This window comes from Theropithecus gelada, chromosome 1, assembly GCF_003255815.1.
Source record: "Theropithecus gelada isolate Dixy chromosome 1, Tgel_1.0, whole genome shotgun sequence".
In the NCBI taxonomy this organism is placed as follows: Eukaryota; Metazoa; Chordata; class Mammalia; order Primates; family Cercopithecidae; genus Theropithecus; species Theropithecus gelada.
Genome location: NC_037668.1, coordinates 62,957,336 through 62,980,821, shown reverse-complemented (window position 1 = coordinate 62,980,821; position 23,486 = coordinate 62,957,336). Strand labels below are relative to the sequence as shown.

The 23,486-nt window shown below is 39.3% G+C and overlaps 1 protein-coding gene and 1 non-coding gene across 6 annotated transcripts in view; both read right to left on the bottom strand.

Annotated features, from left to right (window-relative positions):
* Nucleotides 1-23,486, bottom strand: part of ZMYM4 (zinc finger MYM-type containing 4) — a 158,711-nt gene that overhangs the window by 94,191 nt on the left and 41,034 nt on the right. For all 5 annotated transcript variants that reach the window (XM_025383824.1, XM_025383858.1, XM_025383834.1 and 2 more), the window contains one exon: nucleotides 5,131-5,176. In XM_025383824.1, coding sequence (XP_025239609.1) covers nucleotides 5,131-5,176 — 46 coding nt within the window. The remainder of the gene's footprint in view (nucleotides 1-5,130; nucleotides 5,177-23,486) is intronic.
* LOC112615868 lies at nucleotides 17,955-18,106 on the bottom strand. Its single transcript, XR_003117493.1, has one exon. It is a non-coding gene; the product is annotated as a small nucleolar RNA SNORA62/SNORA6 family (small nucleolar RNA).

Below are 23,486 nucleotides of genomic sequence, written 5' to 3'. Positions count from 1 at the left end.
AGGTAGGATGGCCAATGAGATATAAACCTACACAGGTAGAGTTTCCAGGAAAGTTCTTTAAGAAGCTGATTCTGTTCAGAAGTGTGCCTTTTTGCTCTCCTTCCTCCCTACTCCAGGCTCAAGACACAGCAGCCATCCTAGAACACCAGGCTACACACACTAGGGATAAAATCCAGATAGCTGGAAGAGCTTTCTTGATAACCACAGAGCCATATTATCATCTGGGTTTCTTTTACATGAGAAATAAACTCCTTTTCTTTCCTCCTTCCTTTCCCAATCTCCTTCCCTCCCTCCTTCCCTTCCCTTCCTTTTATATTTTGAGACACGGTCTTTCTCTGCAGCCCAGGCTGGAGTGCAATGGCACCATCAGCTCACTGTAACCTCAAATTCTTGGACTCCATCAATCCTCCTGACTCAATCTCCCAAGCAGCTGGGACTACAGGCATGCACCGCCACATCCAACTAATTTATGTATTTTTTGTAGAGACAAGGTCTTGCTATGTGCCCGGGCTGGTTTTGATCTCCTGGGCTCATGCAATCCTCTTGCTTCAGCCTCCCGAAGTACTGGATTTACAGGTGTGAGCCACCATGCCCGGCCAAGAAATAAAGTTCTATTGTGTTTCTATTATATATAGTTAAACCTAATATCCTAATTAACATAATTATTATTAGAATTTTTAAAGGGTGGGGCATGGTGACCCATGCCTGTAATCCTAGCAGTTTGGCAGGCAGTGGAAGGAGGACTGCTTGAGCCCAGGAGTTTGAAGCCAGCCTCAGCAACATAGCAAGACTCTGCCTCAATTAAACCAGAAAAAGGGAGAATTTTTAAAAGATAATACACGTAAACTTTTCCACAAGTAAACTAGTATACTGAAAGTAGTCAAAATAATAATAATTTTTAGAATCCAAATAACTGTACTTCATGAACAAATCGGCAATGCTCTTACTTTTCCCCTGAAACTGTCAAGTCTGTTATGTTCAATAAACTTACTCTACCAATAAGAAAAGTAACCACTGCTGTGTGACCAGTTGGTTATCTTAGAGTCATTTAATGAATAAAAATCCTTGACTTAAGGAAGCTGTCTGAATACATTAAATAAAAACAATCTCCCTATTCTATTTCAACTTAAAACTTCACATAAACTAGTAATGGTTGAGGGAACATGAGTTAAGATCATCTACAGAATCAGTCATTTCCTCTAACACACCATGTATCTTTAAAAATCCACATCACAAATTCTCCTGACACAGGAGAACAAACTTGGAGAACCGCACATTCTCTTCTCACCTGTATAAAATGTTGAAGTCTTCTTTCTTTTAAATCCTTTTCACTGAAGATAATATATCTTTGGAAAGTCACTTCCGATTTTTCATGTTTAAACTAGATTTCTCAATGTCTTCACAAATGGGGTTAGCCTCTGCTAGTTTTTGTGTGTCAATAATTAGTAAATACTATATTTTGCTGACAGTGATAGGATTATATCACAATACGGCAGAATTTGATCTACCAAACAAATATTTGAGGTCCCATATCCTGGTGGTCTTGGGCAATGAGTAGACAGTACATCCAGCAGGGTAGGTCTGGTAGGTCTAGTGCCACACCAGACATTTTGAGGCACTTCCCGGAAATACAGTTAATCTTCTTTTCTAGATATGAATCCCAAGACAAAATGGGAGGGCTAGGATGATCATCTTTGGTATCAGAGCTTTCCTGAATATCATCTATGTAGCTGTCTGCCCTTATCTCTCCTGGATAGGGGTCTATGTTCCTGAATCCCCCTCAGAGAGAGAGGCCAGTATTCCTTCCAAGCTAGTCATTTCTCTGCCTCCAGGGCTTTCAATATCCTTTTAATTTAAACTACCAGAAAAAGGGAGATAAACGGTAACCTTTATTGCACCATTTGCAACTAACATTTGGTGTAAAACCTTCTACTTGGCTGGTGTGGTGGCTCACTCCTGTAATCCCAGCACTTTGGGAGGCCAAGGCAGGAGGATTGTTTGAGGCCAGGTGTTCAAGACCTGATTAGAAAACATAATAATACCTAATCTCTACAAAAAAAATAAATAAATAAAAATTTAAAAATTAGTCAGGCACAGTGATCACACCTATAGTTCCACCTACTCGGACGCTGAGATGGGAGGATCACTTGACCCCAGGAGTTTAAGGCTGTAGTGAGCTATGATCATGCCACTGCACTCCAGCCTAGGCAACTGCAAGACCCTGTCTCTAAAATAAAAAATAAAATAAAGAATAAAATATTCTGCTTGTAAATCTACAGCCTAATAATGTTTAAGGAAGGACAGCAGAGAAACATCATGCACCAGAAACATAAACCCCAAATGTTGGGTGTAGAACTCCAAGTACAGTAGCCTGGCTCTAGGTTTAATACAGATTCCTATTGCCTCTTTAAGATTGTTATTACTGCAACAAGTTTAACAATGCATCAGATTAAAACCTTCATTAGAAAGCTATTTGATTCATTTCTAATACCAATATACATACTTGAGCAAAGGCGTATCATCCAGAATAGGTATTCAAACACTATTTGGCAAAAGTGAGTAGTGACAGAGGGATGCCTTCCGAGAGGTATGTTTTACTATCTGGCCTGGTTTCCCTGACCACAGATAATTGGTTCAAAGATGAACATGAGAATCAAGCTGGCCCAATCATAATCTTTCTCCAAACAACTTGAAATTTAGAATGGATATACAGAAAAACTAAAAATTGTGGGAATGTAACTGCTTTCTGGCAGCACTTATAGAGAACAGACATGATCTCCTTTTGCTGAGTACCCCGGAGGAAATTCATTTTATCTCATATTTTATGAAATATCCTAGCATATATCTAAAATGTTTCTTCTGGATAAGCTAGCTAAATTCTATTTTTGATTTATTAACACGAAAAAGACACACAATAACTAAAACCACTGAAGACCAGGAGACATAGTTGCCTCTCAATATCAAATAACATAAAGTCAGATGATAGTCTAAAAATATTATCATTCTAAAATATTAACAAACTAATTACAAAGAGAAAGAAAGTACTCACAGATCCTACTGGTAGATGTAAATTTTTTTTTAAAAAAGTACATTCCCTTAAGAACTCTAGTTGACAAAATTTATCTTTCACAAAAAAGCACAAAAATATCCTTTGATAATTAATCAATTCTATTCTTGGAATTTATTCTACAGAATGCTTCACCAAGTATACAAAGAGATGTATGGGAATACATATTCAATGTTCTTAATAATAATGCAAAATTGAAAATAAATTACACATGTATAAAAGAGGCTAGTTAAATTACAGTACAGCAGGTCCTCTAATAACATTTCATTCAATGTTATTTTGCTGTAGCACTGAAGAGAGAAACAAAGGCTGGGCGCTGTGGCTGACACCTGTAATCCCAGGACTTTGCCAGGTCGAGGCAGGTGGATTACTTGAGGTCAGGAGTTCAAGAACAGCCTGGCCAACATGGTAAAACCCCATCTCTACCAAAACTACAAAAAATTAGCTAGGTGTGGTGGCATGTGCCTACAGTCCCAGTGACTTAGGAGGCTGACACAGGAGAATCGCTTGAACCTGTGAGGCAGAGATTGCAGTGAGCCTAGATCATGCTACTTCACTCAAGCCTGGGTGACAAAGCAAGGCTCCATCTCAAAAAAAGAGAGAGAAAAAATGACTCCAAGCCAGGGCTATTGTTTATGTGGAGTTTTGTATATTCTCTCCATGCCTGCATGAGTCTTCTCCAGATGTTCTAGATTCCCCCCGCATCCCAAAGATGTACACATTAGGTTAATTAATGTGTCTAAATTGTCCCAGTCTGAGTGAGCATGGGGGTGTGTGTGTGAATGCACGCTGTGATGGGATGGCATCCTGTCCAGGACTGGCTCCTGCCTTGTGCCCTGAGGCTGCCAGGATAGGCTTCGGCCACCCATGACTCTGAATTGGAATAAGGGGATTGGAAAATGAACGAATGAATACAAATTATTATAATAACAAAAAGTCATAAAACATATAATCAACACAGAAATGTACAATAAATGATTCACTCAGTAAGCCCATCGTGTTTATTGTTTGTTTCTGAACTACATGGTGGTAGGAGGTGCTCTTTACAATGTTTGCTTTGCAAACACTTATTCCTTAAGTTAACCAACCACCACTACAAGCACCATCATTCACTAATTCACCAACAACTGGGTAAATAATTATCTTACTCATTTTTATTAATCTTTCTTGTATGTATATATAGCTCATATTTATTTCAATGTTTAATATTAGAAGTGTTTTAGATCTTTATTTAGAAGTTTGATGGTGTTTTTGTGACTAAAAATATGCCACAGGAACTTAACTCTTATTTATATCAATTTAAGCTTATAGTAAAATTGGTTTCATTATATGTCATTTCACCTAAAGTCACAATTTCCAAGAACCTATCAACAACATTTAGTGAGAACTTATTATACAGCCATACGATAAAATACTGAGTAGCCATTAAAAAGGGTGCAACAGGTCTATATCCACTGACACAGAAAGATGTCTATGCAGTTGAAAAAAAAGCAAGAACAGTATTCATGATTCCTACACACATATATAAATCTCCATACACCATGTATAGATATATACACTCATAGAAAAAAGTCTGGAAAGATATATATGTTAAACTTTTAAAACTGGTTATCTTTGGAGAATGGTAATGACAAAGGCGTTTACTTTCTATTTTATTCATTTCTGTATTGTAAAATTGAATGTATTACTTTTATAATCATAAAAAAACAAATTATTTCTAAAACTACAATAACACAAAAAGAATTTTAAAAGAAAATAAAATACCTTAAACCAAGTAGAAATCTTTAATAGTGATAAGTATAATCTTCCATATAGACACAAAGTATGGCTATATTTTAACATCATAATTATGAGAATAAACTATTTATTGAAAAAAACAGTAAGATTCTTACAATTCATATTAACCTGCTAAAACAACAGTATGCGATGAGATCTAGACTAAATCAGTTTGAACCATCACATAAATCAGCCCTAACTAAAAACTATAATAGTTAAATACCATATCTAGATTAACATTCATTTTCTATCTAAAGACATGTTTGCTTTTCTCAAATGGTACTTACAGTTCTCTACAATTTCATCAAAAACTGCACCACTTTTCTGTTCAAACTGGAAAAGCAAAAAAGGAAAGAGAAAAGTAACATTACCATCATATCTTCTATCATACGTTCTTTTGGTATCCCTTCCTATTCCCCAAGGAGCTGTAATTTTCAACCCAAATTACATAAGTGCACAATATAAACAAAAACATTGCCAAATAGAGTAAAATAAAATTTAGGATGAACCAAAGTAGTTCTTAGACCAAAGCCCCAAACCAAAAACTAAGAGATAAATCACATCCTCTCACTATAAATGACTTTTTTTTTAATCATTCATGTCACAAAAAAGAGATGATCATATATATTTTTATTAACAATAAACACAGCTAACACTTCATAAGAACTTACTAGAGAACTATGTAAAACTTTCCGTCAAAACTGAACAGAAAAAGTAACAGCTTTTGCTCTTAAGCTAAAGCCAGAAACATGCTGCTCTTAAATTTAAAGTGACGCCTGTTACAGGGATGGTTCCTACTAAGTATGTTAGTGCCTAAGACAGAAGTAGAGCCATGTCGGAGGTAATTTCAGATCTTAAAACACACAGGGAAAAGAAAGCAAAGCACCGGTAACTCCACCAAAGAACTAAAGAAAATGGCACACTTCACTTTGAGTATTTGAAGGCCTCCTTACTTTGGAGGTTCCTGCTTCCCTGCCTGTTACTTACCAATGAGGCAAGAACACAAGAAATGCTGCTTCTTGATAAACCTTGCCTACTGTAAGAAGCCAGAATCAGCCACCCCATTCAAGGGAGAGACTTTTAAGGAAAAAAGAACTACCTAGCTACCTATATAACTGTAGAGGAAACACAACAGCTGGCTATAGTAATCAGTAGTATCTGATATTCATAAATATGAGCAGAAAATAAAAGATCCCAGGTTTCTAAAAGAAAACTATGTGAAAGAGAAAGTTCAAGGTAAACAAACAGAATCACCACTCCAGAAGGAAACAAGAAACTTATAAAAAAAGCAACTTCTTCGCTGGGCCCAGTGGCTCACGCCTATGATCCCAGCACTTTGAAAGGCTGAGGTGGGCGGATCACAAGGTCAGGAGATGGAGACCATCCTGGCCAACATGGTGAAATCCCGTCTCTAGACAAAAAGTTGGAAAAGATAATTTATGTGACTCATTGAGGATTGAAGCACTAAGTCTAACAGCAATGTCAAAGGTACCCCCAAAGAAGAAAATAATGGTGAAGGGGAATAACAGAAGAAAATTTCCCTGAACTAAGGATATAAATACCATATCTGAGATTGAACAGGCCCACTAAATAGCAAAGAAATAACAAAAAAAAAAGATGCATCCTGGTAAAATACATCAGAATTCCAAAAGAAAACAAAAGGAGCAATTTTTTTAAATGATAGTGCAGGTAATTTATAAACACATTTAACTTGAAATTCAACTATGTAAACATTGGAAAGGAAAGGAAAGCAAATAGTGAAGGCCACTCCACCTACCATTCCAGTCAATGAGCTATGCTCTAGAATGAAAGGGAAATGGGAAATGAAAAATTTCACTCTGGGCTGGGCGCAGTGGCTCAGCACTTTGGAATGCAGAGACGGGTGGATCACCACGTCAGGAGATCAAGACCATCCTGGCTAACATGGTGAAACCCCGTCTCTACTAAAAATACACAAAAATTAGCCAGGTGTGGTGGTGGGCGCCTGTAGTCCCAGCTACTCAGGAGGCTGAGGCAGAATGACGTGAACCCAGGAGGCAGAGTTTGCAGTGAGCCAAGATCGCGCCACTGCACTCCAGCCTGGGCGACAGAGCAAGACTCCGCCTCAAAAAAAAAAAAAGAAAGAAAAATATCACTCTGTAAGCCAAAGAATGAAAGCATCCACTTACACTGAGAGGAATCCTATTGTTTAATAACACTGTTTTTTAACAATACTATCCCAAGGTCCGATGCTATTATTCCTTCTCATTTTATAAAATATTTCTCATGATTCTCTATCCCCCTAGAGCTACTGCTCATTTTTCTCTTCCCCTTGACAGCAAAACTCTTCAAAAGAGTTGTCTAGCCGGGTGCGGTGGCTCACGCCTGTAATCCCAGCACTTTGGGAGGCCAAGGCATGTGGATCACCTGAGGTCAGGAGTTCAAGACCAGCCTGGCCAATATGGTGAACCCCTGTCTCTACTAAAGATACAAAAAAATTAGCCAGGCGTGGTGGCACACACCTGTAATCCCAACTACTTGAGAGGCTGAGGCAGGAGAATCGCTTGAACCCGGGAGGCGGAGGTTACAGTGAGCCAAGATTGCGCCATTGCACTCCAGCCTGGGCAACAGGGCAAGACTCCGTCTCAAAAAAAAAAAAAAGTTGTCTCTACATGCTGCCTATGACACCTGTCTCTTGAACCCACTTCAGTAAGGCTTTTGCCTGTACTATTTCTACTGAAACTTTTCTTGTCAAGGTCATAAGGGACCTCCACACTGCTAAACCCAATGATCTATTCTGACTCCTAAAGGAAAAAAGAGAACTAGAATATGACAACCACTTAAGGTGAAAAAATCTGGATCACAATCACTACATCACATCAACATTAATCCCAAATAAGTTAAAAATAAATTGAAAAAAACAAAAGCCCTAGAAGATAGAAAAGTATTTTAATCAGAAAAATAAATCTTCATGAAAAAGATTTCAAAGTTTGACTATATTTTTTAAAAACTGTTTGGAAAAGCTTAAAGGTAATCTAAGTGAAAAAGTTGTAGTAGTAGTATAACAATGGTTAATATTCTATGAATAAAGCAATCTTGGACTCAATTAAACAGTACTATCCCAATAGAAAGTGATCAAAGAACATAAGCACTAAACATTCAATCTTACCCAAAATCAAAATTGAGATACCATTTTCTCTCAGACTGGTGAAGATACAAAATGAAGAGAGACATAGAAATGTCCCTGTTTTTAAAAAACCCAATAGTATATCTTGGACAATTATCTTCATACAGAGATCTACTTCATTCTTTCCGGTGGCTGCACAGTCTCATATTATACTGATGAACATTTAAGGATACCTCCTGCCTTTTTTTTTTGCAAATATAATATTGCAGTTGTCATCTGTATACATACACTATGGCTTAGGTATGTGAGTATATCTGTAGGATCAATTCCTAGAAGTGGGATCACTAGGTTAAAAAAGCACAAGTATTTAATTCCTCCCAAAGAAGCTTCATGAGTAGCTGGGATTACAGGAACACACCATCATGCCCAGTTTATGACTCTTTTTTTCCAAGTACTTTACATGACTTAATCCAATTTAATCTCCCCAAAATCTCATAAGGCATAGGGTAGGTACTGTTAACACCTCTATTTTATAGGTGAAGAAATTGAGGTACTGAGAGGTTAAGGGGAAGGACACACACACACACACACACACACACAGACAGCTCTAAAAGTCTCCCAAGAAAAATGTCCAAACTTCTGTGGATATATAAGACTCTCCAAAATCTAGTCCTAACTTCCTCTATAGCTTTATCTTTTCCTGCCTTCATGTTCCCATTACATCCTCATGCTGTAAGCAAATGCTCCAGCTATTATAAATGACCTATAGCTGTTCACCTAACCTTTCAGGTAGTTTCAAGCATCTGGACCATCGTGCACAGTGCTTAAGCTTTTCCAGTCTTAATTCAATAGTAAACATATACTCAGCTTCTGAGACGGAGCTAAAGCTGCAACTCCTCTATTGGTACCATAATCTCACACACAACCCACACACACCCAACTTTCCGAACAAAGTAGAATTCACAGCTCTTTCCTAGTGCTACTATGACCAATGAGACTATGTAACAACTATAATAACTTTACTCCTAAGTTGGGAATGCTATAAGGAATCAAGTACCCATACAGGTTTCTAAAGCTGTATGAGGACATATCCCATTCTTTTTGTAGACCAACCTGCTGACAGATAACAGCGGTTATACAAACCTTGAGTTTTAATCCAACTTTGGAGACTAAACACAAAATCAATAAAAAGGAACACTTTATATAAAGAGCTTTAGAATAATATTAAAAATTAAAAACAAAAAACAATCTAGTTAGTTTCTTTCAATAGAACCTAAATGAAATTAAGATTCTATAAAGGATTAGGAATCCTACACTTCTCAAAGCCAGAGCAGGCAAAACTGCACCCTGAAGAAAAAAACAAAAGATTATTTTTCTCCTATAACAGTCTCACAACACAGAATATTTCAGTGACCAGATATGTGGGACTTTTTTGTCACACACCAAATATCTAGCAGACACCAACTGTGTGTCCTATAATTCACTTCAATTCTGACACTATCTACCTAAAATTAAGAGTCAGATCCCATAGGCTGAAGGCTCAGTCCAACAAGACTGCCTCCCACTTCAGATACCAATCACAAGCCCCAGGTTGTGACTTGACCTTGTAACTGGCCAGCTATATAACTTGTGGTGCCCACAACCCCCACCTCAGGTTTAATTAATTTGCTAAAGCAGCTCATGGAACTCAGGGGAACACATTTACTGGTTTATCATAAAGGATACAGGTGAACAACCTGATGAAAGGGATGCATAGGATGATATATGCTGAGGAGAGTCATGGAGCTCCCACGTCTTCTCTGGGCATGTCACCTTCCCAGCTCCTCTATGTGGTTCAGCAATCCAGAAGTTATCTGAACCTTGACTTTGGGATTTTTTTTTTTTTTTTTTTTTTGAGACCAAGTCTCGCTCTGTCACCCAGGCTGGAGTGCAATGGCCAGATCTCAGCTCACAGCAAGCTCCGCCTCCCGGGTTTACACCATTCTCCTGCCTCAGCCTCCCGAGTGGCTGGGACTACAGGCGCCCACCACCTCGCCCGGCTCGTTTTTTTTTTTTTTTTGTATTTTTTAGTAGAGACGGGGTTTCACCACGTTAGCCAGGATGGTCTCGATCTCCTGACCTCGTGATCCGCCCGCCTCGGCCTCCCAAAGTGCTGGGATTACAGGCTTGAGCCACCGCCCGGCCTGCCTTTGGGATTTTTATGGAGGCTTCATTATGTAGCCATGATTGAGTAAATCATTGGCACTGCTGCTCAACTCGATGTTTAGCCCTCTAGTCATGTCTTGGTCTTTTTGGTGACCAGCCCCATGCTGAAGCTATGGAAGTGCCTGTCCCTAAGCCCAAGTCCAGTAGTACACAAGACATATTTATCACTCCAGAGATTCCAACAGTTTTAGGAGCTGTGTGGAACCTGGGGCAGAGACCATATACACAGTATCACACTAGCCTAAAGAGATTTTTATTTGTTCTGTATTGTAGTAGTCTAGCACCTATAACACTGCCTAAAATATAACAAAAACTCAATCTTTGCTGAATAATAGAATCACTTATATTAGTTAACAAGTAGTTTGAAACTTGTTTACTTAAAAAAACTTAACCATAGTGTACTTTTAAATTTTCCAAAACTCCCAAGGAGTCCACTGAAGTTTCAAATCATTTGCATACTTTCAACAGACCACTCCAAATCAAATGTCCAATCCTATTCTTATTCCTTCAACCCCCACAATGAGTAAAGTTAGTCTTTCCCTGTTGCTACTCTGATTTAGATGTCCCTTAGTTTTTCAAATGAATTAATCCTGATGACTTTTACAATCATTTTTCTCAAGTTTCTCAATGTGAGAAATTTGTTACGGAAACATTTTTGAGACGGGTTTGCTTTGTTGCCCAGGCTGGAATGCAGTAACATGATCACAGCTCACTGCAGTCTCAAACTCCTGAGCTCAAGGGATCCTCCCACCTCAACTCCTGAGTAACTGGAACGAGGTGTGCACAACCACGCCCAGCTAATTTTTAAAAATTTTCTGTAGAGACTGGGTATTGCTATACTGCCCAAGCTGGTCTGGAACTCCTGGCCTCAGGGGATCTTCCCACCTCAGCCTCCCAAAGCGCTGGGAAGGCAAGCATGAGCCACCACACCCAGTGATATTATATTTTTTATACAGGCAGCTACCATGCAGAAATATAAAAACGACTATGCAAGCTGAAACCATGCAAAGCAATCTTAAAGATCAAAGTGAAAAATTAAAATTGCTCCATCATCTTTTATTGTCAAAACACTTGAAACGTTAAAAACTCTGCCAGTTTGGCCAGGCACGGTGGCTCATGCCTGTAATCCCAGCACTTTGGGAGGCTGAAGCGGGCTGATCACCTGAGGTCCAGAGTTCGAGACCAGCCTGACCAACACGGAGAAACCCTGTCTCTACTAAAAATACAAAATTAGCTGGCCATGGTGACGCATGTCTATAATCCCAGCTACTAAGGAGGCAAGAGAATCACTTGAACCCAGGAGGCAGAGGTTGTGGTGAGCCAAAATCATGCCACTGCACTCTAGCCTGGCCAACAAGAGCAAAACTCCGTCTCAAAAAAAAAAAAAAAAAAAAAAAACTCTGTCTGTTTAAACGTGTAGGGAAATGAAATGTATTGTATAACTAATATTTGCTTACTATGTTATAATTTAAAATGTGAAAATCAAAGCGTTTTATTTATTTGTAAAAAATCTACCAGGAGTATGGCTGGGCACGGTGGTACACACCTGCAATCCCAGCACTTTGGTATGCCAAGGCAGGCGGATGACTTGAGGTCAGGAGTTCAAGACCGGCCAGGCCAACATGGTACAAACCCATCTCTACTAAAAATACAAAAATTAGACAAGTGGCGCGTGCCTGTAATCCCAGCTACGTGGGAGGCTGAGGCAGAAGAATCACTTGAACCTGGGAGACGGAGGCTGCAGTGAGCCGAGATTATGCCACTGCACTCCAGCCTGGGTGACAGAGAGAGACTTCCCCTCAAATTAAAAACAAAAAAAAACCCTACTAGGAGTGGACAGTGCCTGCCTTTGTCTTTTCCTCATGTAACTTGTGATACAGAATAAGAACTTTTCCATGCCTTAACAAATTGTCAGTCGGGCACAGTGGCTCACACCTATAATTCCAGCATTTTGGGAGGCCAAGGTGGGTGGATCACCTGAGGTCAGGAGTTCAAGACTAGCCTGGCCAACATGGTGAAACCCTGTCTCTACTAAAAATACAAAACTTAGCCGGGCATGGTGGCACATGCCTGTAGTCACAGCTACTCGGGAGGCTGAGGCAGGAGAATCACTTGAACCCGGGAGGCAGAGGTTGCAGTGCACCAAGGTTGCGTGACTGCACTCCAGCCTGGGCAATAGAGTGAGACTCTGTCTCAAAAAAAAAAAAAAAAAATTGCCATAATCCCTTCTAAGTTTGAATTGGCTTCCAAAATTATACCCTTTGCTCTTTCAATCTTGTATCTCAACAAGTTGTGTCACTGTGAAATTTCTACCAGTATCACTTCTACTACGACATTTGTCTTTTTTGTTACAACGTTTTACTCATTTATGTTTGTAAATTTGTCTTCACTAAATTCTTCAGATGACATATCTACACATTCCCCTTTATAGTCACTTGGAGATCCTATGTCTTTCATCGCATATGTTAATGATGGGCTGCATTCCAAAAAAGACCTATCCCATCAACATGTTAAATAGCTGATGATCATAATTACCTGCCTTAAGCAATCTCTGGAATCTAGGCACAAATTTCACAGCAGCATCCCTATATCTGTTCTAGCATCTTCACCAGAGAACTTATCAATAACTCATGATCATTCTAAAATGATCAAACCAGCCTTTACTGGCAATAAGAAGTCCTTCAGTTGGCTTGTAATTAGTTTTCTTTCAGTGCAACAACTAACTTCAATGCTTCAGCCTGAATGCTAGCCAAACAGACTAGGGTCTGTTCTTAATACAATTTATTTAAATTACATGATAAAGCAATTTATTTATTTATTTATTTGAGACAGTTTCGTTCTTGTTGCCTAGGCTGGAATGCAATGGCACAATCTCAGCTCACTGCAGCCTCCACCTCCTGGGTTAAAGTGATTCTCCGGGCTCAGCCTCCCAAGTAGTTGGGATTACAGGTGACACCATCACACCTGGCTAATTTTTTGTGTTTTTAGCAGAGACGGGGGTTTCACCATGTTGGTCACGCTGGTCTTGAACTCCTGACCTCAGGCGATCCACCTGCCTCGGCCTCCCAAAGTGCTGGGATTACAGGCATGAGCCACTATGCCTGGCTAAAGCAATTTTTTTTTTTTTTTTTTTTTTGAGATGAAGTCTCACTCTTGTCCCCCAGGCTGGAGTGCAATAGCCTGATCTCGGCTCACTGCAACCTCCACCTCCCAGGTTCAAGAGATTCTCCTGCCTCAGCCTCCCAAGTAGCTGGGATTACAGGTGCCTGCCACCACACACAGCTAATTTTTATATTTTCAGTAGAGACAGGGTTTCACCATGTTGGCCAGGCTGGTCTCGAACTCCTGACCTCAGGTGATCCACCCACCTCAGCCTCCCAAAGTGCTGGGATTACAGGCATGAGCCACCGATTGAATTTTTTCAATACAGTTCATACTGTAACTACATGCAGGCCTAGCTCTCGTCCTATATTCACTTACCTGTCACCGTTTTTGAACCTTCTAATGACATCTAATTTTTCAGTTCCTGTGTTATCACTTTTGATTCCTTTTCTGAACTGTCATCTTTTTTTGCAAATTCTCTCCTTTTCAGTATCCATTTTTATAAAATGTCACACAAGTTTATAATTGAAAGACAAGGATGCAACACAACTACACACTTTGTTGTCTGTGTATGAACTAAATAATAGAAGGAGTGATGTGATTAGTCACTGTTTGTGACAGACATCTGTTAATTACATAGTGATTTGTTAACTCAAGAGCTAGCACTGAAGTTTATAGTTTATGCAATTGCCCACAGTTAATATACCACGGTAAATGAAATATGAACTGCGCTGTTAGAAAACTGGCATTTAAACCTTGCCAACTGAAATCCAAGCATATCCAAAATAAAAGGACTAACTTACTATTACACATTTGCTACCAAATATATAATAGGTCTTGAGAAAGACCACTAATTTCAATACTATAATATTCTAGTCACTGTTCTGCTACTAACAAGCAAAGCTTAAGGGAGAAACTTAACTCCTCCGGGGCTCGATTTCTTCAACCCATATAATGAATATATAATAAAGTTGGGCTACATAATCTCTCCAAACGTTCAAATTTAATGCTCACAATTCATTCTCAAGCTAGGCATAAACTAAAAACTCAAATTAATATTATATAATGGACACTGAACACTTGTTAAGAAAACTATAAAAAGTAGGTCTAATTCTCTCTCCATAAAGTGTTTCTTTTTAATTAAATGCCTTTTTTTTTTTTTTTTTTTTTTTTTGAGACGGAGTCTCGCTCTGTCGCCCAGGCTGGAGTGCAGTGGCCGGATCTCAGCTCACTGCAAGCTCCGCCTCCCGGGTTTACGCCATTCTCCTGCCTCAGCCTCCCAAGTGGCTGGGACTACAGGCGCCCGCCACCTCGCCCAGCTAGTTTTTTGTATTTCTTAGTAGAGACGGGGTTTCACAGTGTTAGCCAGGATGGTCTCGATCTCCTGACCTCGTGATCCGCCCGTCTCGGCCTCCCAAAGTTCTGGGATTACAGGCTTGAGCCACCACGCCCGGCCTTAAATGACTTTTTAAAAATAATAATTTTTTTTTTCAGACAGGGACTCACCCAGGCCAGAGTGCAGCAGCATGATCTTTGCTCACTGCAGCCTTGATCTCCTGGGCACCAGCAATCCTTCCGTCTCAGCCTCCTGAGTAGCTGGGACTACAGGTACATCCAGTGAATTTTTTTTCTTTGTTTTTTGTAGAGATAGGGTCTCACTGTTGCCAATTCTGGTCCCAAACCCCCGGGCTAAAGCGATCCTCCCAACTCAGCCTCCCAAAGTGCTAGGGTTACAGGGGTGAGCCTGACTTTTTAAGACATTAACAATTCTTCCTTTAAAATAGAAGCAAATACATCTTTTCTTAGCATTTTTATTCTTTCAAAATTTATGTAAAGTTACTTAAACAAAATGATTAGTTCCCAGAAATTACACGGACATAAACTAAAAACAGGCTTGGTTTCTCCATCAAAAAAAGACTGGCTACCTGTCAACTTGCTGTAGGTATACTTACTGTCTGTAATACACATTTTATGTGCTGGTAGTACTTTTCTTTTTAGAACTTTTTTTAATGTTATATAAAATAAAAACCAAAGTTCTAAGTAGAACCAATGGAGGTAAGTTGCATTTTACAACTCATAATTGTATAAAATAAAGCAACTGAATTACTTTCAAGTTCAGAAAAAAACTTAACAAGCCAGCCACTAAAAATATTCTATTGAAGTTTTGCAAAACACATCATTTGAGTGTTAAATTTACATTATATATTTTAATGAAAAAACTTCTGTTTGAGTAGTTATAATAACCTGATAAACATAAAATAGTCAAAATTTATCACTGAATATAAAGAATAGAGCCCATTACTGAGAAAATCGCAAAAAAAAAAAAAAGTCATCACCTTAAAATTACCTTTTTTTTTTTTTTTTGAGATGGAGTCTTGCTCTTGTCACCCACGGAGTGCAATGGCGCGATCTCGGCTCACTGCAACCCCCGCCTTCTGGGTTAAAGCAATTCTCCTGCCTCAGCCTCCCAAGCAGCTGGGATTACAAATGCACATCACCACACCCGGCTAATTTTTGTATTTTTAATAGAGACAGGGTTTCACCATGTTGGCCAGGCTGGTCTCAAACTCCTGACCTCAGGTGATCCGCCCGTCTCAGCCTCCCAAAGGGCGGGGATTACAGGCGTGAGCCAGTGCGCCCAGCCAAAATTAATTTTTTAATGACTTCTTTTCACAAAAGTTAAGGATAGAAATCAAATTACCCTGGCAAAAAAAAAAAAAAAAAAAAAAAAATCATTTTTGAATAATTGGATAATGTCTCTCTTTCAATCTGCAAGCGCAGAATACTACATTTACCCTTAAAAGTAAACTGGGGCCAGGTGCAGTGGCTCGCACCTGTAATCCCAGCACTTTGGGAGGCTGAGGCATGAGAATCATTTGAGCCCAGGAGATGGAGGCTGCAGTGAGCTGAGATTGTGCTACTACACTCCAGCTTGGGCTACAGAGTGAGACTCTGTAGTCTCACTACAAAAAAAAAAAAGAAAAGAAAGAAAGAAAAAAGAAAAAGTGACAGACAAAAGTTTACCTTTAAAATACTTAAGACAGGCTGGGCGCAGTGGCTCATGCCTATAATCCCAACATTTTGGGAGGCCGAAGCAGATAGATCTCTTGAGGTCAGGAGTTTGAGACCTGCCTGGCCAACATGGTGAAACCCTGTATCTAACAACAACAAACATGTTAGCCGGGGCCAGGTATGGTGGCTCACACCTGATCACTTGAGGTCAGGAGTTCCAGACCAGTATGGGCAACATGGTGATACCCTGTCTCTACTAAAAACACAAAAATTAGCCAGCTGTGGTGGCACGCGCCTGCAGTCCCAGCTACTCTGGAGGCTGAGGCAGGAGAATTGCTTGAACTCAGGAGGCAGAGGTTACAGTGAGCTAAGATCGTGCCACTGCACTCCAGCCTGGGTGACAGAGCAAGACTCCATCTCCAAAAAACAGTAATAATAAAATAAATTAGCCAGGTATGGTGGCACACACCTGTAATCCCAGCTACTCGGAAAGCTGAGGCACAAAAATCACTTGAACCCGGGAGGCAGAGGTTGCAGTCAGCCAAGATTGCGCCACTGCAATCCAGCCTGGGCAACAGAGTGAGACTCCGTCTCAAAAAAGGAAGGAAGGGAGGGAGGGGAAAGAAAGAAGGGAAAGAAGGGAAAGAAGAGAAAGAAGAAAAAGAAGGGAAGAAAAAGAAAAGAAAGAAAAAATATTTAAGATAGACATTTGCTGCCATATAATTTAAACAATTAAAAAAGTACTTTAAAATCCCACTGCAGGGAAATGGTTAATTTATTAAGATAGATTATACATGAAATTCTACACAGACTTTAAAAAGAATAAGGTAGAGGGTACTGGAGATAGATGGTGTTAATACTAGTACAACAATGTGAATGTACTTAATGCCACTGAATTATACATCTAAAAATGGTTACATGGAAGATTTTATGCTATGTATATTTTATCACAATAAAGGTATAAAAAGGTATAATATTTATGGCATCAGAGTTCCAGAAGCAGAGGAGAAAGACTGCAGAGCAGAAAAAATATCTGAAGAAATAACGGCTGAAAACTTCCCAAATTTGACGAAAGACAGATAGATATCTGCAGATTAAAGAAGCTAAGCAAACGTCAAACAGGAAAATCCAAAGATATATACACCAAGACACTCATAATCAAACTGCTAAAACCTAAACAACAACAAACAACAAACTTTTTTTTTTTTTTGAGACGCAGTCTTGCTCTGTTGCCCAGGCTGGAGTGCAGTGTCCAGATCTCAGCTCACTGCAAGCTCCGCCTCCCGGGTTCATGCCATTCTCCTGCCTCAGCCTCCCGCATAGCTGGGACTACAGGCGCCCGCCACCACGCCCAGCTAGTTTTTTGTATTTTTTAGTAGAGACAGGGTTTCACCGTGTTAGCCAGAATGGTCTCGATCTCCTGACCTTGTGATCTGCCCGTCTCGGCCTCCCAAAGTGCTGGGATTACAGGCTTGAGCCACCGCGCCCGGCCAACAACAATCTTTAAACAGAGACAAACAACACAAAAAAAGAAAAAAAAGGAATTTTAGCATACATTCATTTAAAAAATGAAATACATATGTATGCAAGATAAATTTATGTATAATTGTAAATGCAGTGAGTAGTAAAATTACAAGAGATTTTTATCTTTTCTGTATACCTTTTTATTTTTATTTATTTATTTTCACTTGTATCAAAAATTACTATAAAACTCCACTCACTGGATCAGAGCCCCATGTGATGTTAGTGAAAAACTTGCCCCTCACATAGCACACTACCTACACTTGTAAGCTTATACCTTTTTAAATCTTTGAAATCATTTACAACAATGTTGCCTTTATAATAAAAGTAAGACATTCGGCCGGGCGCGGTGGCTCAAGCCTGTAATCCCAGTACTTTGGGAGGCCGAGACGGGCGGATCACAAGGTCAGGAGATCGAGACCATCCTGGCTAACACGGTGAAACCCCGTCTCTACTAAAAAATACAAAAAACTAGCCCGGCGAGGTGGCGGGCAACTGTAATCCCAGCTACTGGGGAGGCTGAGGCAGGAGAATGGCGTAAACCTGGGAGGCAGAGCTTGCAGTGAGCTGAGATCCGGCCACTGCACTCCAGCCTGGGCGACAGAGCGAGACTCCGTCTCAAATAAAAATAAAAATAAAAATAAAAAAATAATAATAAAAGTAAGACATTCAAAGATAACCACAAAATGGTCGGATGCAGTGGCTCACGCCTGTAATCCCAACACTTTGGGAGGCTGAGGCAAGCAGATCACTTGAAGTCAGGAATTCGAGACCAGCCTGGCCAACATGGTGAAACCCCGTCTCTACTAAAAAAAAAAATACAAACATTAGCTGGGCGTGATGGTGGGTACCTTAATCTCAGCTACTCGGGAGGCCTGAGGCAGGAGAATCGCTTGAACCTGGGAGGTGGAGGTTGCAGTGAGCCAAGATCACGCCATTGCACTCTAGAGCCCGGGCAACAAGAGTGAAACTGTCTCAAAAAAAAAAAAAAAAAACCCACAAAATACTTGTTTCTTTAAGAAGATGTCCCTTAAATATAGTTCTCTTATAGAATTATTTGAAAAATAAATAAATCAGAATATTCTAGAGTTTTTTTGTGTTTTTTTTTTTTAAAGACAGAGTCTCACTCTGTCGGCCAGGCTGGATTTGGACTACAGTGGTGCGATCATAGCTCACTGCAGCCTCAAGCTCCTGGGCTCAAGCAATCACTGTAAAGTATTTTTAAATCTCAAATATAAAGTGTAATTATAATGGCAGACAACTGCCTTCCCCAACCCATCCCTAAAAATTTACTAACAAAACAATTACAAGGCTTTTAAAGAGACAGATGAAACAGGATAACCTACAGTTTCTTATGTATAATCTCCCCTTTCTGAATATATAATCATTACACACACATAAATGATCAGTACAAAGCCAAATATTAGACCAAATTGTTCTTTTTTTTTTTTTGAGACAGAGTCTTGCTCTGTCGCCCAGGCTGGAGCGCAGTGGCGCGATCTCCACTCACTGCAAACTCAGCCTCCCAGGTTCATGCCATTCTCCTCCCTCAGCCTTCTGAGTAGCTAGGACTACAGGCACCCGCCACCATGCCTGGCTAATTTTTTGTATTTTTAGTAGAGATGGGGTTTCACCATGTTAGCCAGGATGGTCTCGATCTTCTGACCTCGTGATCCACCCGCCTCGGCCTCCCAAAGTGCTGGGATTACAGGCGTGAGCCACCGCACCTGGCCTAGACCAAATTATTCTAAATTCTTTATTGCTCAATTACCTAAAACAATTTTATCCTTTCCTTACAAGTCTAAGGAACAAATCTAAGGCAATGCCCAGCACAATTTAAAGGACAAATATGTGTTTGTTGAATACATAATGCAAAAATAAAGCTATTCTTAAAATTTAAGAAAAACATTTCTGTCTATATCAAAGAAATAAGCTAAATTTACAAAAATGCATTCAAAGAAGAAAGTTTATTTAAATAACTCATTTTCATAAAGATCCCCAAACTTGTACCACGTATAACCAAAATTATAAAATTAATATTATAAAATGTCAACAATTAAGTCATCTTATTTCATTTCTCAGATTCAATGAGGTTGGCATCCATATTTAGTCAGGAAGTCATCTGTACCATAGAACCTCTCTCAAACCCATCAACCATTTCTCCCCAGATTCACATACCATTCTAATATGTCTTCCATTTTCTGTCACTCACACCACTTTTCCTCTTTCAAACAAGGCTGTCTGCTCTAATCTTTTAACTTGCTATGTCAATTATTTGGTATTATTGTTTTGCATGAATCTTCCAAAAGCAAAAAATTTCCTTTTATCATCCACTTTCTTTGTTTTGTTTTCTGAGACAGAGTCTCACTCTGTCACCCAGGCTGGAGTGCACTGGTGTGATCTCAGCTCACTGCAACCTCCACCCCCCAGGCTCAAGCAAACCTCCCACCTCAGCCTCCTGAGTTGCTGGGACTACAGGCATGTGCCACCATGCCCAGCTAATTTTTGTATTTTTGGTAGAGACAGGGTTTTGCCATGTTGCCCAGGATGGTCTCAAACTACTAAGCTCAAGTGATTCATCCTTCTTGGTCTTCCAAAGAGCTGGGATTATAGGTGTAAACCACCACACCCGGTCTTATCATCCACTCTTAACTACGAAAACTCATTTTGATTCTAGTACTTCAAGTAGAACACTAAAAAAGACTAGTTCAGGCAACTAGGGCTCTAGACCAGCTCAATCACCAAATTACGAGAGATTGGGCCTAAAAGTCTGAAATTTCTCAATGAATGAACTCCCATTTCTCAAGCACCTAGCATGTGATATGTCCGTCTATATGTTTGTATATACCATCATATTTCATTTGTGTGGGACACAGTAGACACTCTATACATATTATTAAGTGAATAAACTGTCTTAAAATTAAGTACTATGGTCAGGTGCAGTGGCTCATGCCTAATAATCCCAGCACTTTGGGAAGAGGCAGGTGGATCACTTGAGGTCAGGAATACAAGATCAGCCTGGCCAACATGGCGAAACCCCATTTCTACTAAAAATACAAAAATTAGCCAGTTGTGGTGACACATGCTGTAGTCCCAGCTACTCAGGAGGCTGAGGCAGGATAATTGCTTGAACCCAGGAGGTGGAGGTTGCAGTGAGCCGAGATTGAGCCACTGCAGTCCAGCCTGGGTGATATCGAGATTCCATCTCAAAACAATAAAAAGTTAGCCAGGTGTGGCGGCAGGTGCCTGTAATCCCAGCTACTTGGGAGGCTGAGGCAGGTGAATCGCTTGAACCCGGGAGGCGGAGGTTGCAGTGAGCTAAGATCATGCCATTGCACTCTAGCTTGGGGGACAGGAGCAAGACTTCATCTCAAAAAATAATAATAAAAAAAAATTTTTAGTTTTTTAAAAACAATTATTTAAAGTACTACATGCGTTTGCAGATACACAGAAAAACATCATTTACCTTCTAAGTAAATTCTGTTTGTCCAAGGGTACCCATGTGATGTCAGAGCCAGACACTATACCAAGCAAGGTACAGGGGTTTTTGCAGTGCATTCATACCCTGAAAGCTTTCTAAACTGTGTAGCACTAAAACCTAAACCTACCAAGTTTTCACTACCAATCCAGTGTTTTCTCCCCTTACTCTAATGTGGACTTTTATGTTCAAATTCAGTTAGTCTCTCTATCATTCCTACTAAATGATACTACTAAGAATTCAAAACACGAAAGTAAGTTTAAAGATAATTTAGTATTAACAGAGATCTCTGATTTCAGAGATGAGGAAAAAGAAATCACTCAAGGACATTCAGAGAGTTAACATGCCCAGTTCAGTCAGTTAGCCAACAGTTATTTATTGCATATTTGCCTGCTACAAATCAGGTACAAACTGTGCTAGTCTACATTAAAACTATGTTAAAACAGATCTGAAAATGAAGCATTTCTGTACTTTTCACAGTTTATCAGAAAATACAGATATTACACAAACAATTACACAGTTAGATGAATGGTATCATGGGGAAGAAGAAAATGCTATTGAATTTATTTAGCAGTGACTTAACCTAGTCTATAAATTTAAAAGGCATCCATTAGACTAGAAGGATGAAAAAGCATGTGCTATAGGAAAAGGTAAGAAAGTTTTAGTGGAGGAGGTCCACAACAGAAGAAATGGAGTATAGGTGTGAAAGAAACAAGACATAAAACTAGATATATAATCAGGACCACATATGCCCAACCTTGAATGATTTTGAACTTTATCATATGGTTAGCAGAAAGCCACTGAAAAATTTTAAGTAGAGCCATAATGTGATTAAAGAATTTAAAAGATTGCTCTGGAACATCTTATTGTGTTAAAAACTAAGACCAAAAAACTAATGGATATTTTTAAAAATAAAATGAAACAAAACAAAAAGAAGGTAGGTTAGAGGGGCTCCCACTGCCTGAATATGGGATAATTTGAGTATCAAAATGAATACTGGTAACAATGGATCATGACACACTGATTAAAGAATTCATGAGAGCTTACTGATACTTAAAAAATAAACAAGCATTCATAGAAGGAAAATATAAGACAAGGGCCTAAAATATGGTGGGGAGAAAGGAAGGAAGAGAGATAAGTGAAATATACTATACTACAGGTTCTATAAATGATGTAATTTTTAAATATAATAACTTAAAAGATGCATGCTGTAATCTTTACAATAACCTCTAAATACAACGAAATACATCTAAATACTCAGAACAGTAAAAAAAAAAACAAAAAATGCAATCTACCTACAATAACGCAAGAATAAAGAACAAATGGCATCAATAAGACATAAATAAGAAGACAAAAGACTTAAATCCAACTATGTAATTACTACATTAAGTCTAAAAGGAATAAACACAACAATTACAAACTGTTGGACTAGAGAAAAAGGCAAAACCCACATAGAGACACAGACTGAAAGTCAGAGGGTGGGGAGGGTAACACACATCAATCCAAACACTAAGCATAAAAAAACCCTGATATTACATATAACCACATTAATCTCAGATATAGTAGGCCTAAAGAGAAAGTATACACCCAGCACAGTGGCTCACACCTGTAATCCCAACACTTTGGGAGGCAAAGGAAGGATGATCACTTGAGGCCAGGAGTTAGAGACCAGCCTGGGCAACAAAGCAAGAAAGACCCCATCTCTACAAAAAATAAGAAAACTCAGCCAGGCACAGTGGTGTGCACCTGTAGTTCCAGCTACTTGGGAGGCTGAGATGAGAGGACTGCTTGAGCCCAGGAGTTCAAGGCTGCAGTAAGTTATGATTACGCCACCCACTCCAGCCTGGGTGATAGAGCAAGACACTGTCTCCAAAAAAAAAAAAAAATAGAAAACATGACAAGAATAGAGTCACTCGGCCAAGCATGGTGGCCCAAGTCTGTAATCCCAACACTTTGGGAGGCTGAGAGATCACTTGAGGAAAAATATTTAAAAAAAAAAAAAAAGAAAGAAAGAAAAAAGAATAGTCACTAAATATGATCATCAACAAGACATAACTCTACATGTGAAGCAACAATACAACTTCAAAATATATGAAGAAAAAAACAGAACTAAAGGGATAAGTAAAATCTCCAACTGTGACTGCAGATTTATAGTTCTGTCAGTTGTTAGAACAAGACAAAAAATCAAGTAAGACACAGACGATTTTAACAGTCCTACC